Source organism: Platalea leucorodia (genome assembly GCF_965183815.1).
Source record: "Platalea leucorodia genome assembly, chromosome: W".
Lineage (NCBI taxonomy): Eukaryota > Metazoa > Chordata > Aves > Pelecaniformes > Threskiornithidae > Platalea > Platalea leucorodia.
This window is the reverse complement of record NC_138859.1, coordinates 12320188-12337494: the sequence shown is the minus strand read 5'-3', so window position 1 is coordinate 12337494 and position 17307 is coordinate 12320188. Positions and strand designations below refer to the sequence as shown.

General features: G+C 36.9%; 1 protein-coding gene across 1 annotated transcript in view; it reads right to left on the bottom strand.

Annotated features, from left to right (window-relative positions):
- Window positions 1-11178: 11178 nt before the first annotated feature.
- The window catches only part of LOC309601741 (homer protein homolog 1-like), a gene marked incomplete at both ends in the record, with an annotated part of 68043 nt that continues 61914 nt past the window's right edge, over window positions 11179-17307 (bottom strand). The window contains 3 exons of the mRNA XM_082334902.1: window positions 11179-11367; window positions 15392-15472; window positions 17162-17272. Of these exons, the coding sequence (XP_082191028.1) occupies window positions 11179-11367; window positions 15392-15472; window positions 17162-17272 (381 nt within the window). The remainder of the gene's footprint in view (window positions 11368-15391; window positions 15473-17161; window positions 17273-17307) is intronic.

The window sequence follows — 17307 nt, the reverse complement described above, 5'->3', positions numbered from 1 at the left end:
TTTGGGAAGGGGCTGTTGTATATATGTTTCTTTGCACTTCCCATTCAGTTTGACTATTAATCCAAAACTTCCAGCTCTGACTGTGGTGAATCTGCAACCTGACATTTATGTATTTTTATTGTGATTCGGGTCTTCTATATTCTGTGGCCCAGAGCTTCAGAATTTGACAGAAAAGGTCATCTTTCAATTCTCAAATGTGAATGCGCTGATGTACCTCTAATATGGAAAATGACCAAGCAATGAATTTTACTCTGCTGAGTTTCTAATCTTAATGTAGAGTATTATTTGAAGCTGATGATTGATATCTAAGGCTATTAACCAGTAGTGTGTCCATTTGGAAAGAGTAAGAAGGATGATGGCTGTTTTGGTGAGTATAGTCCAAACTCTGCAGAGATTTTATTCCAGAGACTGTCACCTATTCAGTAATTAGTTTGCCATAGACCGGCTTGATTTCTCAGATTCTTTTAGGAACATTTTTTTGATTTCTGAATTGGGAAATAGGTGTTGGAGATTAGGGACGCTCACTTAACATCTCTCAGCTGTGTTACTGTGGTTGCTGTATGTTTTGGATTTCATCTTAGATATATACGAATACAGCATCATAAGATGAAAGCTCAAGAAATACAGATAGCTGCAGATTGTCTTGCATGAATGAAGCCAGTAAAGGTTAATGAAACTAACTTCTTTTTTAAGCCTGTTGAATAAATGAGAAATAATCAAAAGAAAACCAGTTTGCCATTCACTAGCTTTGTGAAATATTATTGGTAGACTTAAACACTAATACATTGTGCTTGGCTTTAAGAAAGATCTTTAACTCCATTATATTCAAAAGGACATATTAAATGCATATTTTATTGTAAACAACTTTGCAAATTTGCTATACCTAAAAATGCTCAATGTTATAAAGTATTAAGCAACAAGTATGTTTTAAAAAGTAAAAACACTAAGCAAACATTCCTAGCAATACCTAAAAACTAAAAAAAGTTTTAACTGTCTGCCTTTTACTCTTTTTTCTTTAGTGCAGCTTTTCTGGTTTTTGTTGTGTATTTCATGTTTTTTAATATCATTACTCAGAAGCTTAAACCTGTACACAAAGTACTGAACTCGCCTTCTTGTACATGCGATGTAACATCATACTCACAGTTTTGGTGCTTTAAAATTATTCTTTTTTTTTTTTTTATTAAAGGATATTTATTTGACAAATGTCTTGTTTTAACTTTAAATATGTACCAATGTTAAAAAAATATTTTTAGTACAGTTTGGTTCCCACAAAAAAAAAAAATTAATGTATTTTTCATTTAGGTTTCCATTGTTATTCTTTTAACTCCTCAAGCTACCTAACTGTCATTGCTTAATGGCCTAAGTTTAGGCTTAAGTGCCTAAGCTATGTTGCAGCAGGGAATAATATTATTTAGGTAACATCTTTGTAAACTAAGTCACAAATGCATTAGGTATTATAGAAAAATCTTGCTCTTAAATAATGCAGGATAGGTTAGCTTAAATACAAATCAAACCCATTTTCCATCTCTTAATCAAAAGACAAAAACACTCTATGAAAAGAGTAGAAATTTAAACCCAGAAATATTAAGAACCTAGCTCCCTTATTACATCTCCTACCCTTTTAGAGCTAGCTAGTGGCAATACCATATACATGGAGAGAACAAGCCTCCACCTGCAACCACTTAAAAAGACAAGTAATGATAATGGAAAAGCTCAAATCAAAAACATGTGACTTCTCCACTATTTGCTTTTTTGGTATATATACAATATAATATTTCAAAAACAATCTAGATTGTATATGAAGAACTCAGATATTTTAGAAGTACCTTTATGAGTGTTTTGAAGAGTTTTATCTTTTGGGGGGGGGGAATACCCCAAAATACACAACCAATCATTTCCCAGACTAGAGTTGCCAGCTGTTTTGTTTTGTTTTGTTTCTCCTATAGCCATTTTGTGTTGTTATTTATCTAGACATAAAACTTATGAAAATATTCATGGTGTGCAGAGATATGTTTGTACTGTGTTTTTTTTTCCTTTGACTCCTGTGTTACTGTATGTAAATCAGTGTAGGCAGGTTTTATGCCTAGCTGGTGCTTATAATCCTGAGAAAACAAGAAAAAGGTATGACATTTCTAATAGCAATGTGAAACACAGGTTCCATTTGTAGTACAAACCTACACTGCAAAGTATCTTACCAAAATCCAAGGCCTGTCTGGCTCAGGTTTTCTAGTATTGTTTTTCATTTCTGGTGATAATGGCATATGCTATTAATTTTGGATTGTGGCAGAACAAGTAGGAAATGTGTTTTGAAATAAGCAAGTTCTTTGATCATCACTGACTTCTTTTGAAAGAGGGTTATATTTGTAGCCAGGGTCTGTTCCTAATCCTAGTCCTGTTCCACTGTGCCCTCAGCAGTGTGCGTGATATCCCGGTGTGCATGCCTCCACACATTCTGATGTGCAGAACAAACTTCAATTTAGAATATTTGCTACCATCAACTGGTGTCTACTTTGGCATTGGCTGGCTTGAGTAGGTAGTAGCTGCTTTTTTATTACTTTTATGGATATTCCTACAGGTTGGAAGTATATTTAATGCATGCATCAGATTTGCAAATTAGCGAACAAATCTGTAGGCACACTTGGAAGGCAGTGGTATGCTACTCAGAATAAGGCCTAAATGTTTGTACAACACATAGGAGATGGGAGATGGGTAGAACCATCATTTTTTTTTTCATGTTAGTTACATGTCAGATGTAAAGGAAAGGTACATTGTAAATAAATATTAATTGGGCCACAGTCCTCAAACTTATAGAAATAAAACAACACCTCTTTTTCACAGAAACCATTGTTATATGTAGGGTTTGTTTCTGTTACACTAGTTATTACTCAGCAGATGGGATGTAGGGAAGGAAGAGAAGTAAAAATGGAAAGTGAGTTTGTCGGATCCCTTTTTCCAAAACCTATGAACTGTTCCTTTTCTCAGCAGTTCTTACTGCTGCTTCCCATCATAGAGAGAAGCCCATTTTACAGGTTTTACTCCTGCCATAAGAGGGAGCTTATAAGAATCCTGGACTACTTCAGCAATTCTGAATCACCAAACCACCAGCATGTCCCCCCCCGACACCAGAGCCTGAGCTTTATGCTCACATCGCAGATATAGCTTATCTAGGTGTAATGCTATAGAGTTTTGCTATGGTGTTTTTATCTTTTAGGATGGAGGGATGTAATTAACTATAAAATAGCCTCTGTAAACTTTAGATGTATCATGTAGACTGTTTAACTGTTACAAGCATCACTTTGCTGATACAAACTGCACTATAGCAGACAACTATTCCAAAGGTTTTACCACGTAGCTATAGCAGCATTGCCACATAACCCACTTTCTTCACAGAAGTGCTGCAAGTTTCTGTCCAACTTTCCATCCTGCGGAATTGTAGACCTGACTCATTCCCACTGAGATGCCTTCCTGCCCTTTCCACCTTTGCTCTGAGACTCTCAGTTCTGTTACTTTCTCTAAACTTTATGCAAATCTTCACCACTGTCATGCTGACTGTCCAGACTTTCATCAACTCGGTAAAAGACAGCACATCTCCCTCAAAACCTTGCCGCAACAGGAAGTGCTGGTGGAGCTGCCTGTCTGCATTAGTGCTGGAGTTCACTCCTCATTAATCAATCAAAACTCTGGTAAAACAAAAGAAAAATTACATTCAAGATCAGTCCCTGTATCTGCTGCCTTCTCCCTTTGTTCCTACTATATTTGTGTGCTGTCTGTGGGATATGTTTGTCGGAGACTCTTGTGCCACAGGCTATCATCACCTGTATTATCTTCTTTTCACTTTTTCCTCATCACAGAAGGCAGCAGACTTGACTTCTCTGAGACATCTCACTGTACCCCATGTTGCTTATATAAGGCCAAGCACATTCATGGTCTTTCAAACATTAATTCTGTGTCCCAACCAGCATTTGTCAAGACTGCGCTATCAGCTGGGTTCTCTCCCAGCCATCAGCTATCCAACAGATCTAAAGTCTTTCTGCCTTATGAGGCCCAGATACACAAATTTGCTGAAATTCTTAGTGGATACTCAGTTTCAGGGTTGCTTCTGAATAAGAAAGCATTTGGTACTGTCAGTACCAGCTTGGTTAAATGATTGAATACAAAATTTAGCTCCTGCTCCCTTTGGAGCTCAACTGGTGGAAGGGGCCTAGCTGTTTCCAAAGACTACACTAAGATGGGTTCCATTAGCCCATCAATGTCATTGCAATAACAAGTCAAGGGGTTTCCTTAAAAAAAAAATTCTCATAAAGATACTGAAATACTGTAAATTAGAATTTCTTCACTTATATCTGCCAAGACCTTCCAGATGATGAAGGCCTGAGCCCTTGAACCATCACTGTCACCATTGCTGCCAGTTAACTATTTTCCAAGTAGCTATGCCCCAGCTTTTATCCAATATAAGACACCTTAGGGAGGTCAGCTTACACCTTCCTCAAATAGTGGCTTCCTTTTCTGGTGCAGCGCATTGAAAGAGTGATTTACAATGTCATGGTGAATTCCACAGCCACCTAGCAGCTATTCCTGAGCTGTAAAGCCAGCTTTAATGGAAAGTTAATCTGTTGGTGTTTACTTATGTAAACCCTCCGCTCTATCAGGGTTATAGAGGTGATCGCATATGTTTGGACGTACCGAGAATCTGTGGTGTGGTTGCTTGCTCAGCCACGAGACTGACTTCTGCTGTGCTCTGTGATGCCTTGATTCCTTTCTGAATTTTATGTTTAGATACACATCCTTGTTACAGCTTCATTGTTGCAATTTGGCCAAAGTGTCACAATTTCCATAAAAACCTTTGAACCTATAGCACAGTTTGCTACCTACCCATCCTGCCAGTCCAGACTGGAAGTCTTGCAGCTAGATTTTCCAGTCTGACTCAGGCACATTGCAGCTGCTGCACAGAGCTCTGCTCTCATCTTTGTACAGGTTCTCTCAGGGAAGTTTCCAAATGTTGCTTTAATTACTTTGAAAAATACCTGTCTCCTACCCTAGGTGACTGATGACTGACATCCTCTGGCTTGACAGGAAGTTTTGCTGCTTGGTATATGATCCCTTTGTTTTAGCAGGAAAATCAGCTCAGTTTCTTCTGAAAACAGCCTGCCAATCCTGACATGTTACTGTATTTTGACTTGAAGCATTAAACACACTTTATAGGAATTTTCTATTTCTGAAATGCAGTCATTATCAATAAAGAGCAGACTCCTGTCTTCTGAAAATACTTGCATTGCTCGCTGCTTTAGCCAGCTTTGATTCAAAATACTTCCTGATGCTTCCTTGTTGCCTCTTCTCTCAGGTTCTTTTGCTGTCTGACTCCTTTGCTGAGGCTAAGAAATGTTCAGACACAACAGGCAGCAACCCATATCTACAGCTATCATCTTTTACGTGCTTTTCATTTGGGTTGCTGATGTGCCTGCCTGGTGAGCAGGGCATTGGATTTTTATGTATCTGATTCCATAAGCAGTTTAGCACTTTCTTACATTTATTGTAAACACATGCTTAGCTGTTCCATGTTATGCCGGAGAAAACATAGACACAAAAAAAGGAAAAATACAAGAAAAATAGAATAAAGTTTTGACTTTGTAGGTTCAAATTATAATAATAACCACCCCAAATAATGCATTCATAATTTCTTTTTCTTTCAAAGAGGTGGGGAAAAGGTGCTTATATCAAACCAACACATTATTCTGCTTCTCTCAGATCTGTTGAACAAAATTTCCCCTCTGTTTTTGCCCCCTGCATGCAAATCAGCAAATGTGCAGAATGCTCTGGAGCAAAAGGGCTACAACACGAACCAGCAGCTTCTGAACAAAGGACAACACACCCCCTGGGGACGCCTCGGGGACAGACAGCAAGTGCAGCCATATTTAGGCTAGCTTCCCCACGGCTAGCAGGGTGTAGCAGTGAGGCTGAGCAGTAGGGACTTTGGTGCAGGATGCTCACACTAGATACTACTTGAGTTGTTCGACTACACATTACTATTCTGGCTCCTCTCACTAAGTGAAAGTCGGAGAGAAAGCTGTGCCTTTCACTGCTTTTTAAGTCATATTTCTGGTTCCTGAGAAACACTGCTGGAATTATAAAAAAGAACCGTATATTCAGATGCAGAGAAAGTAGATTTAATTTTCACATTTCCATCCACAGTTAAGGGCTGTGATATCTCTCTTGCAGGGAAGTACAAGATCATTTTGCTTCCCATTTCCTTTGTTTTGTTTAGAGAAAATTCCTGTCATCATTTAACAAAATACAATCCAGACTCAGAGAATTTCAAAGGTCTTGTTCCCTCTCTGAAAAACTTAAGCTTGCAAATATCTGCACGACCCTATTTAATTTAACTCAAAAGGGGAAAATCCATACATGCAGATTACACGTAAACATACCTTGTCAGTGTAGGTCTTCCTCTCCCCTTAGCATCTGGATGCACATACATATTGTTTGTGAAGGTCCATGTAAGGCAATCTTTCTGACAACTCCACATTTTTCCCCCAAAAAATCTAAAACATTTTTGATGGTTACTACTCCTTTCCATGCCTGCATTTGAAAATGACACAAACTGCAAGATGTATTGTTGCAGCTGAGCTTTGCTTGTGCAAGACCAGGCAATGAGAAAGAAATTGGGTATAAATTACGCTTGTGTTTCTTTGGTCCTAGGATGAGCTGCCAACAGTGCAGAGGCAGTGCTGGCAGCTACAAGTCCCTGAGAGGTTGTGGCAGGCAAGCTACGAGACCCCATATGGTGTGAGAACCCATAATATCTAGAGGTATTGCAGGTCTTTTGCAGTTGCATCTACTTTCCAGCTATGTTGCATGGCCAAAACAGTGGAGATGAGCTGAACTGACTCCAGGATCTAACACAAAACTCTGTTCATCATTTCCAAACATTTAACATAATGGAGAAAATTAATCATCTTACTTGTCTGAAGTAAGTGGAGTATAACAAGGAACTAATGCTACTAACCAAAAACAGAGAATTTTTTTTAAAAATACCTATTATTCTGTGATATGTTCTCTGCTTAGCACCATTCAGAGATAGTGCATATATGCAGCATTATTAAGAAAATGTAAACAAGACAATTTGAACATTGTTTTGCAGAGTCAGGTCCATTCCCTGAAAAAAAAAAATCAGTGTATAGCTGCGCACTTAACAGGCATGTCCAGTTACTGAGACTAAACTACATGCATTTGGATGGATTTTCTTGATGGTTGGTTGTGGTGATTTTTTTTTTTTTTTTGTCTTTTGACATTCAGACCTAATCTCTAATCAGATTTATATTTGGCCTCAAGATCCAAGATTTCTGTAATCAACCAAATTAAGTGCTTTTAATGACATCCACAGTTCTGCAGAGAGTTAAGGTCTGCAAGTTTTCCATTCCTCTTTTCATGCATTATTTCTGAAAAAGGCTTGATTTTGCCTTTGAAATGAACCTCCAAATGAATGCGGTGTTCAGAGAGTGCTGTTCAGTGGCTTCTTCAGTACAGAATATAAAAGATGATAAAACAAATTGAGGTTTAGCCCCTTATTGAAGATAAACATGAAGTTAGTCCCTAACCAGTAGAAAAATGAGCAGAAATCAGAAACCTTCCACAACTGACAACTGAAAAGACACATCCCAAAATATTCATCTTTAATTGACGCATTGTTCATTCTTGCAGGGGTTTCTTTAAAGGGATTATCCTGGGAATGACACCAATAGCATTAAACGATACTTATTTGTGTTACATCTGGTTTAGCCCTTTATATATTTATTATACCTGAAAATGTATTTTCTTAGAGACCTTATAACAGCATTTCTGCATTATCAGTTCATTTTGTTCTCCTCTTTCCTGGATATATTAGCCAGGAAAAGGAATCCTCAGTCTGTAACAGACAGAGTAATTCACACATTTTACTTTGTCCACATAGAAAAATGCAATTTCTGGATCATTGAGGCATATGGATTATGAACAAGACACTCCAAAAACTAACTATCCAGATGGGGATATACTTACAAAAATCTTTTCTGTCAAAATCAAGATTTCACAACATAACATGCAAAATCCAGTAGCACCTGAAAGATTAAGGTAGCTGCTGCTATCAATCACTTGCACATACTTGAAAAAGATTTAAGAAAAAAATAAAGAGTACATTCTCCAGAGAACAGCAAGTGTATTTCAAAATATAAAGTATATTTTTTTATTTTTCTTTTGGTTTTTTTTTGGGGGGGGGGGTATTTCTGTTAATTTTTTGGGTAATTCTTTTTTTTTTTTTTACAAGACTGTAGTTGCCATATAACAAGTTATTCGTGATGTGACTGCTCTCCCCTCCTGTGCAAGTTCACAGTCATGTTTTCAGGCTATATTACTCAACACTGTTTTCTGGTATACATATTCCCATAGTTTCATCAAAGATAGATACAATGCATAATACTGGTCTCTGGGAAAAGTAATGTTTCAAAAAAGCAAACTTTTATCTTAAAACAGAAGTGGAGAGGCTACAGTAGGTATAACCACCTAAGTATGAACTTTAGGTCGCAATTTCCAAACACTCACCTACTGTAAATAAACATTAAAAATACTCTTAGCAATAGGATTTTATTTATATGTGCACGTATGTCCACCTTATCCCATATTTATGTTTGACAACTATTTGGGAATTCAAAGGTGCAGCCCTCAGTAATTGTATTATTTTAAAAAAGGAAAGGAAGCATATCTACTGAGAAAAAAAATTCTCAAATATCAATTTCCAATTTTAAATTTAATTTCAATAGGAAAATATTAAAAAAGTGCACATCTAAATTTTTCCATGATCTGTGTATACATATGTGTGTATGTATATATAGAAATACTCATGTATCACGCATTCACAAAATGTAAGTGGAAATATTTCTGTCCACTATTTTCCCACATGTAAATGACATCATATCTTTAAAAATGTCAATAATAATATCATTAAAAATAATATTACAATTATTCCATCATCAGGTTTCTGTGGTTTTATTCTTTCTTCATCCTTATTATGTCCACTGAGCATTAACAGGACAGATTCTCTTTGCACTTCCACAGATGTTATGCCAACTGAATGTTGCTGACATCACATCAAGGACACATCTGGTTTACAGCAGCACAAGTGATAAGAGAATCAGGCCCAAACATCCCCAGGTAAATTAAAAACTGGTCATATCTGTTCATCTGGACCTGATGAAGATATACACACCACTGTCTAAAATCCACTGAATGAAAAACATGTAGCTCACCACAAAGTTTTCAACCAGTAGCACGCTGAACCAAGCTCCCTCCCACCCCTTTAATAAATAAAATAGTTGAGAAAATACCCTAAAAATATGGAGAAAACTTAAACATTGTGTACATTACATACAGTATAATACATGACGGTTTAGCATTTGTCCTAAACCATTTTCCTGACTAGTCAGAGGACACCTGATAAATTACTGGTACAGAAAAAAAAACCAGTATTTTAGAAATAAAGCACGTATTTCTGATATAAATGAGAACCTGTGTGTATTATATGGTATATACACAGAGTACAAACATAAAAACAAACTTATCTTTTCTAGTTTTGAATAGCAGTCTCTAAGTGCAGAAAATTGTGTTGTACAAATTTATTAAGTGGCTAGATTTCATGTTTAATATTCAAATTAATTTGGGGAGCAAACAAAGGTCAGTGCATCTTTCAACTTTGAAGTCTGACACTCATTCATACATTTTTAAAAAGCCCTCTTCAACATTTAAGCAATTTATGGCAAGAATGTACTTTGATGCAAGACACATGCCACTTGGCTTACCTTTCAAAGAGTTTTGGTTTTGTTTTTTTTTTAAATAAATCTAGTATATAAAGAAATGCATGTTTGCCAAAAGTCTGTTAAAATTACATCAAAACAACTTTAAAACCTGCTTACTGAGGATAATTGAATTCAATTTCCTGTTTTTAAACATTTAGTTAACAGTTCAGAATGTTGCCTGGTGCGGTTTCAATAAAGATGTGATATGAAGACCCATAAAAGAGTAAACATTTCAATTTGTTATGACAACAAAACTTCAGAATCAGCTTTCTTGGCTGGACAAGTTCAGTGTACAAGTAATCCCTTGCAATAGCTCTATGCCCTTAATGCAATCTGTAATAAACAATGCTCTCCATAACCCATTTGTCACAAAACCTGAAATTCATGTGACAGTCTGAAAAAGTCTCCTGCAGAACAGGTTAACAGTTAATTGAACATAGATAGTTGATATATGTATCATGGCCAGAAAACAAACAACTGGCTATTTCTTGTTATCTGTGCATGTCAAATTTTACATTTAAAATTCTCAGGGGTTTTTTGCCTTTTTTTTTTTTTTCCTGGGGAACTCACCTGCCATCATTGGTTGGCTTCAAAATATAGTTAAGTGGAAGATAGTATCTCACTGTAATTACATGGAATTCATATGAAAAAGTAAACCTTACGTTGGACAATATTGTAGAACACCAGAGTAAGCTCCATAAAGAAATACGGTATCTTCCTCTGTGTGTGTGTATAAAAAAACACCAAAAAAAACCCCCAACCAACTAACCAAAAGACCCCAAAAGGAAGAACTTTATACAAGCAGTTATAGTAACTTTGTTTTAATTAAAGATGCAACTCTCTCTCACTCCTGGCAAGAATAAATTGGTAATGGCACTGCTGCTCCACAGTGGAAAGTATCCTGAGAAATTATTAAGAACAACAAAATACAGGGCTGTCATCACTAAGTTCTTGCACAAAACACAGCAATTAAATATCTTAAATAAAACAGCAGATAACCTATATTGTATCTATCACAAAAAGGGGATGTGACCTGGGATACTACTAATTCTTCCATCACTGATAATTAGAAAAGGATTGCATTCAGTTATTGTTAATATCTTTCAAGTTATCTATGGCCAATAATGTACAAGGAGGTAATTTGTAATTCAAGTTTGTTTGTTTGTTGTTTTTTTCTTCAACTAGCTACAAGCTGAGTTCTAAATTTTACATTGAAATATGACTCAAAATTTAAAACAAGCCCTCTCAGAGGAGCATTTTCTAATTTTGTGCAACTTTGATGCAGAGCCCAACACAGTCCTATGAAGAGAGACAGTGCATCTTTAAGCTGATTGGCACTGAAATCCCATTTTCTTTAGCTGCATTCTATTAGCTTGGCCAAGTTATCTCGTAACTCTGTTAGTTCAAATATTTTTCCATCGAGAATTTCTAAAAGTGTCTTCAAGTTATTGCGAAAAGCTTCTTGCTCATTCTGACTTTTCTCCAGACGTTGCTCTAGATCAGACAGCTGGCCTTCCAGGTCTTTGTTTCGAATTTCTACTTCCTTCAGAGAAAATACATAACATGTTAATGTGTTGTCTGCAAACAGAAAGCAGTCTAACCTCCTGCTGGTATTCGTGTGCTGTTTTTGTCAATTGGTGTTTGAAACAATTTGTGACCCTTTATAGTTTCCACTAAGCCAAAACCAGAATCCAAATTGTTATTAGGATTGCGTATGCACTATCATTTCCTCCATTTTTTTCAGTAATTCATCTGAAGGACAGAAACTTTTGGACAGGGATAAAATTTAGTCAGTGAACAATGGATGTGATATTCAGGTAAGTTATCGCTTCTATCATTCAGAAATATGCCACCTACTGAAAACAGCTTCTCAAAGGTTTATTTAAGTTCAAGTATTCCTTTATTTAGACTATATGAATTGCTCAAGCACACAGTCCCCATTAAATGGTCTCATATAGAAGCTCATCCAGAATACTGCTTTATGGATGGAGGAGTACTACCTTACTCCTGTCCCACATTGAAAATTAAGACAGAAACATAAACTAGCAAGACTGATGTCAAGGTGAAATTTATTGTAACAAATTTAAACCAGCAAGTGCAAGCTGAATGTCTTGTCTCATTGCACTGTGCCCTGGAGCTCCTACCTGCAGGCTCTGCAGTAGTGTAGCTGTGGGAGCAGGGAATGTGTGCGAGCCATCAGTGCTGTACAGACAAGCTGTTCCCATACAGCAGGTGGAAAGACGAAGCAGCAGCACGTTACACATAGCTGAGGGGAACTGACCCTGAGCAAGCTCAGCTCTCATTCACGAGGAACAGAAGCCCCCTTGTGCCAGCCAGCGGGAGGGGAGCACTGTCTGCTGGGACCCCTCACAGCTCTGGCTTGCTCGTGATGGGAGGGAGGTCACAGCTGCTCTGCTTTGTGCAAACTGGATGCCCTCTCTTTTATCAAATTACTAATGATGTAGCAGTCACGTAGGTCTGGAATAGCATATTTTTATTTGTCTCATTCATTGCACGTCTCATAAATTCATGCTGAATTTCATAATTTCAGTTATGAAAAACACTCTCAAAGGTAGCACAGGGACAGTGTATTTAGTACACCATACACCCTGCGCAGTTGTTCTCTGGAAAAGTGCATCATGAATTCGTATTTATGTACATTAACAGTTTTTAAACACTGCTTACCTTTACAGTGGCTTTGTGTCACAAAGCTTTATGTCAGATGTAGGAACTTCTATTCATATTCAGCATAAGGTGTTTCCCTTTAACTCTCCATTGATAGTCCTTGCCCTGTATCTCTTCAAACCAGAAGAGTTCCCTTCTTTTGTTTAAACCTTCAGCTTGTGTGCTTTATTTATATTCCATTCTTGATATCTCTTTCCTAATCCATATACATTTAACTTTCCCAAACACTTCCTCAGATATACTTTCTCCCATACTTCCTTCTGTTTTATTTTCCCTAACCCGTGCTTAACATATTTAATGACTTATGGGAAGTAGAACTAGCTGAAATATGCCATGAGCTGTTGCTTTTAATTTCTGGAAAACACTTCTTCCCAAATTTTACATTTGATCCTTACACATATTCATCCTAAGATTAGTACTACTGATTATTGCAATAGTATCACATTACAAGTTCATGTCCAGCTTGTGCAGTTTCCTATTACAAGTCAGTGTACCTCAAAACTGTTGCTTCTTGATGGGAAGAAATGGAGAGATGTCCATGTGATATAATCTATTCCCCTAGTTGTGTCATTTAACTTTATTTGTAATTAATCTCATCTAACGCTAAACTGACTCTTTTGATACATTCAGGCCCTTTACAAGGTTTATTTTACACTGTTTTTTTCAAGCTTTTCTTACAGCAGACACAATCATTTGTCATACATTGTTTTGTTTTAGAAAAGAAATAAATTATTAACGTTATGTTTGTTGTTTGCACTGTAATAATATTTTGTGGAATTCAGTGGATCCGATTAAAATATTCAAACCATACACAACAGCTATATTTAGTAATCAGCCACAGTAATAAAGATATCCTGTCTTACTGTGAGAGTCACACTCATTGATAGGTCTTCTCTACATTGCTAATGAAATTATTAAGTAACAAGGGCCCCGATACTTACCCTTCACAGTGATAACATACTGCTCTTCACTGGAATTTGCCAATGATGTATTTCTAATTCATTCCCTGATATGAGTGTGTCAGAAATGTAATACACCTTGAAATAATTTCTTTGCATAGATTTTTTCATACAGGCTATATTCCAAAATATTTGAGAGTTACATAATCCATTTGCAAACACAAGAGGGAAAAAAATAAAGCAGAAGAAAAAAGAGTGAGACAAACAGATACGGACCCTGGAGACAATCACCCTGAAAACAGATGATGAGTTAACTAAGTGAACAGATGTGAGATGGTTAGTCTGGAGCTACAAAAGAAAACACCATTTCACTGACATCACAGATGTAGGCTCAGAGAAAGCCAGTATTATCAAAGCAAGAAGATTATAACAAAGCAAAGATTCAAGATCTTTTAGATGGGCTGCATCAGGTCAGTAATAAGCTTTAAGCTGAAGAAAGGCAACTTTTAACTTGGATCCTAAGACAGCTTTAAATTTATTTGAATAGAATCATATAGAACCATTTTCAGAAACTGATCGCCTACAATGTGACATATGGTAATATATATATAATATATCCATTTGGTTACTAAAGATATAAATATACCAAAAGGAAGCTAGTGACTTTATAAAGTATAATTTTTAATAAAACCTTAGCATTTTCTAATTCTAAAACATCTTTCATCTCTTACTAGTCTCTCATAATTCTAAGGATAGCTAGTTCTCGGCTCATTATTACTTTTCATGTGATCTTACACTGAAATTATTGCATATGCTACTGCTAGAACAATTTACAACTTTCATTATAATCTTCCTTTTGAGTCTCTCAGATAAGTTCCTTTTCAGCTGAAAACTCCCATGCTTAGTCTAAAGCCAGCAACAATTTTTGGAACAGTGGAATAGGCAAGCTCAGGTGTATTCAAAACCGTCTTTAAAGAAACACTGTAATAACATACTTTTTCCAAATAATTTGACTTAAGAATGGGGAAAAATGAATAAACTAATTTTGTTCTTATGTGGTTTATTCTGTAGGTTAAAATGAGATTCAAGGAAGTTCCAGTTCATGTAATGGATTTCAAAGAATATCTGCTTAATGATTTTTAAGCTCTGGATAGTCTGACAGGGCTTGTTTTCAGAGTGCCGCAGAGGTCAAGCCGCAGAACAGCGAGGGTCACCTTTCAGCACTTTGGATTTGGAGCTATTTAATGCCTGAATATCCAGTCCTATCAAAACTCTGAAGTCTGAATTCAGAGTTTAAACCCAACTAAACTTTGGATCAGCCTCATTCAGAAGACAGGTTTCACAAGGGAGGTATGTCTGTGCTGGCTGGTCAGCCCAGTGACAGGACAGGAGCTCAGACATAGCAAGTGAGGGTATACTGAGGGCATACTGTTTCCAGCAGACTGAGTTATCTGGCTTTACACACAGTAAAGAAACAACCCAGAAAAAAACAAGAAAAACACAATGATTCTAATTCCAAGAAAATGTCAGAGTGCATTTTTGAAGTCTGTAGTACACAAAAATGCTTTAACCTTTACTTTCTCAAAGCACGTTTAAAAGCTGAATACAAACTCATCCTAACATGATGATACACAGCCTGACAGTTCAGTGGCACACAAGACCTATGGGAAGACACTGCAGTGAAAATGAGACCAGAATTGCCTAGAACATGTATCAATGAAGTACATCTGCCAGTCCGAGTGTATTCTGTGGACTTGTAAATGAAATTTGGGTCTGTTCCCTCAGGAAAAAATAACGACTTACAGCAGGTGGAAATTTTGGTACAAATTCCCAAGGAACATCCCAACCCACCACTTCACAAAACAATGTAACTTACATATTTATCTGGCACCTTCAGTGAATATAGCACAAGTTGCTGATGTGAACTGCTCACTTGATCATTTTTCCCTTCTGTCTAAATTAAGATGATGTACTATAGCTCACCTGTAACTTCTGGGTCAAAGAATCCCTCTGTGCCTGGAGCTCTCTGGCACTGTCGATTTCTTGTTTCAATCTTTCTATTTCCTAAGGGAGAAGAAACAACCTCGCTATCAACATGTTACCTGGCTTGGCCTCAGTGCAGGTAAGCTAGCTGCTGCTGCTTCTCCTGAGCAAGCCATTGCAATGATATCAAAACTGGCATTTAGCTACTGCCCATCATAGCACATGAAGTTTAAGCCCTGCTCCCAATATTCCCGAATCACAGTCCCAAAACAGCAATTCTATTGTGAATAAACAACAATACAGATAAACATTTTCTTTGCTATAAAAGTCCAAGTCTTTCTCTCCCAAAAGATCTGAAGTAATGTTTTCCTAGAAAATTAAGAGTCCTTGTAATTAGAGACACAATTTTATACTTTAAATTCTATTACAATCTATCCTCCATTTTTTCAAGAGAAAATTTTCACAGATTTTTTCATCTGTGAGCTGCTTATTATGTCACTAGCGGCAGGGCTGAGCATCAAAAAATTGCCTGCTTTGACCATTGATTTCTGTAAAAAGAGAGTCTAAAAGAAATGGTATCTTTAATTTAGCAAGAAGAAAGTAATAAGGTATAAAAATAACAAATATAGATAAAATAATGAATGGAAGAGAAACCTTTTCTTAGCTTACTTTCAGGAGACAAGAATAGAAACAGTTAATGAAACTAAAAGGTATCAAACTTAAAACTAATAAATACTTTTCCCCAGAAGGGCACAGTCACTTCCCAGAACCCCTTTCAGAAAGATCTCTTTGCATCCAACAGCTCAGCATAATTCAAAAGCACATGGGCACCAAAATGAGAAACATTACCAACCTGAGGCTAATCTCTTAAGTATGAGGGAGTTTGGAAAAGGCTTTGTTCCATTTTGGGAGGATATTCTGTAACTACTGTGCCTCTCATGCATTCTCCTCAGAAACACCCAACAACAGCCCCACTGGAGGCAAGACCCTGCAAGATACACTGCCCCTCCGAACATGCACACCAGTGCCCACCGTGTCTGTCATGGAGGGCTCAAGTGATCTGGTCTTACATGGGGCAAACAATCCTTCATACATGGCTCCTTCCACCTCCTTTTTCCATCCATAAAAGGGTGATTCTCGATCATTCTGTGGCACAAATCTGCTTTCCTCTAGGACCTGTGCCAGCGCAGGTGTTACTCCAATTCCTTGTATTTTCCTGCTGCTGGTCCAGCCCAAGGCACATAGCACAATAAATATCATCAAGTTACAGGCTGGGGGTTTGGCATGCATTTAAAAAAAGGACTGATCTTAGGGATCATAAAAGTCAGCTATATTAACATAGCCTGAAAAACAGATTGGCCTGAAAAAGACATTGATCTATTACTTGCTCCAAACCCTACTCTCCAGAAAAAGGAAAGCGTGCTTATGACTGCTTCCCTTAGTGAATTTGGACTGCATCAGTGTGATGACTGCTCTGTAGAAACTACATAGTCTCAATGTAGACTTACTTTTGCAAAGAGAGATGCTCAGTAAAAGCAAACATGAAAAAATGATACTTTTTTTTGTTGTTCAGATACCCAGCTCTATATTGGACTGATGTAATTATATACACGGAAAAATATTAATCATTTCAAAGAAGCTGAAAAATTGATTTTACTTTGTAACATCTATAGGAAATAATACAGTATTAACCAGCCATCACAAGTTTAATATTGAAAGCCTTTAGAAATGACATAACAGAAAAGCCAAGAATAAAATGTTAGCAAATACCTCCTCTTTTTTCTTCAGCGTAGACTCTAACTCCTGTATTGTCTGGTTTAATTCTGTTTTATGTGTGTGGACGGCATTGGCTTGACTGCTCACACACTCTAGCTCAGTCACCTGTTGAAATAAGTAGAAGCAACACATACAGAATT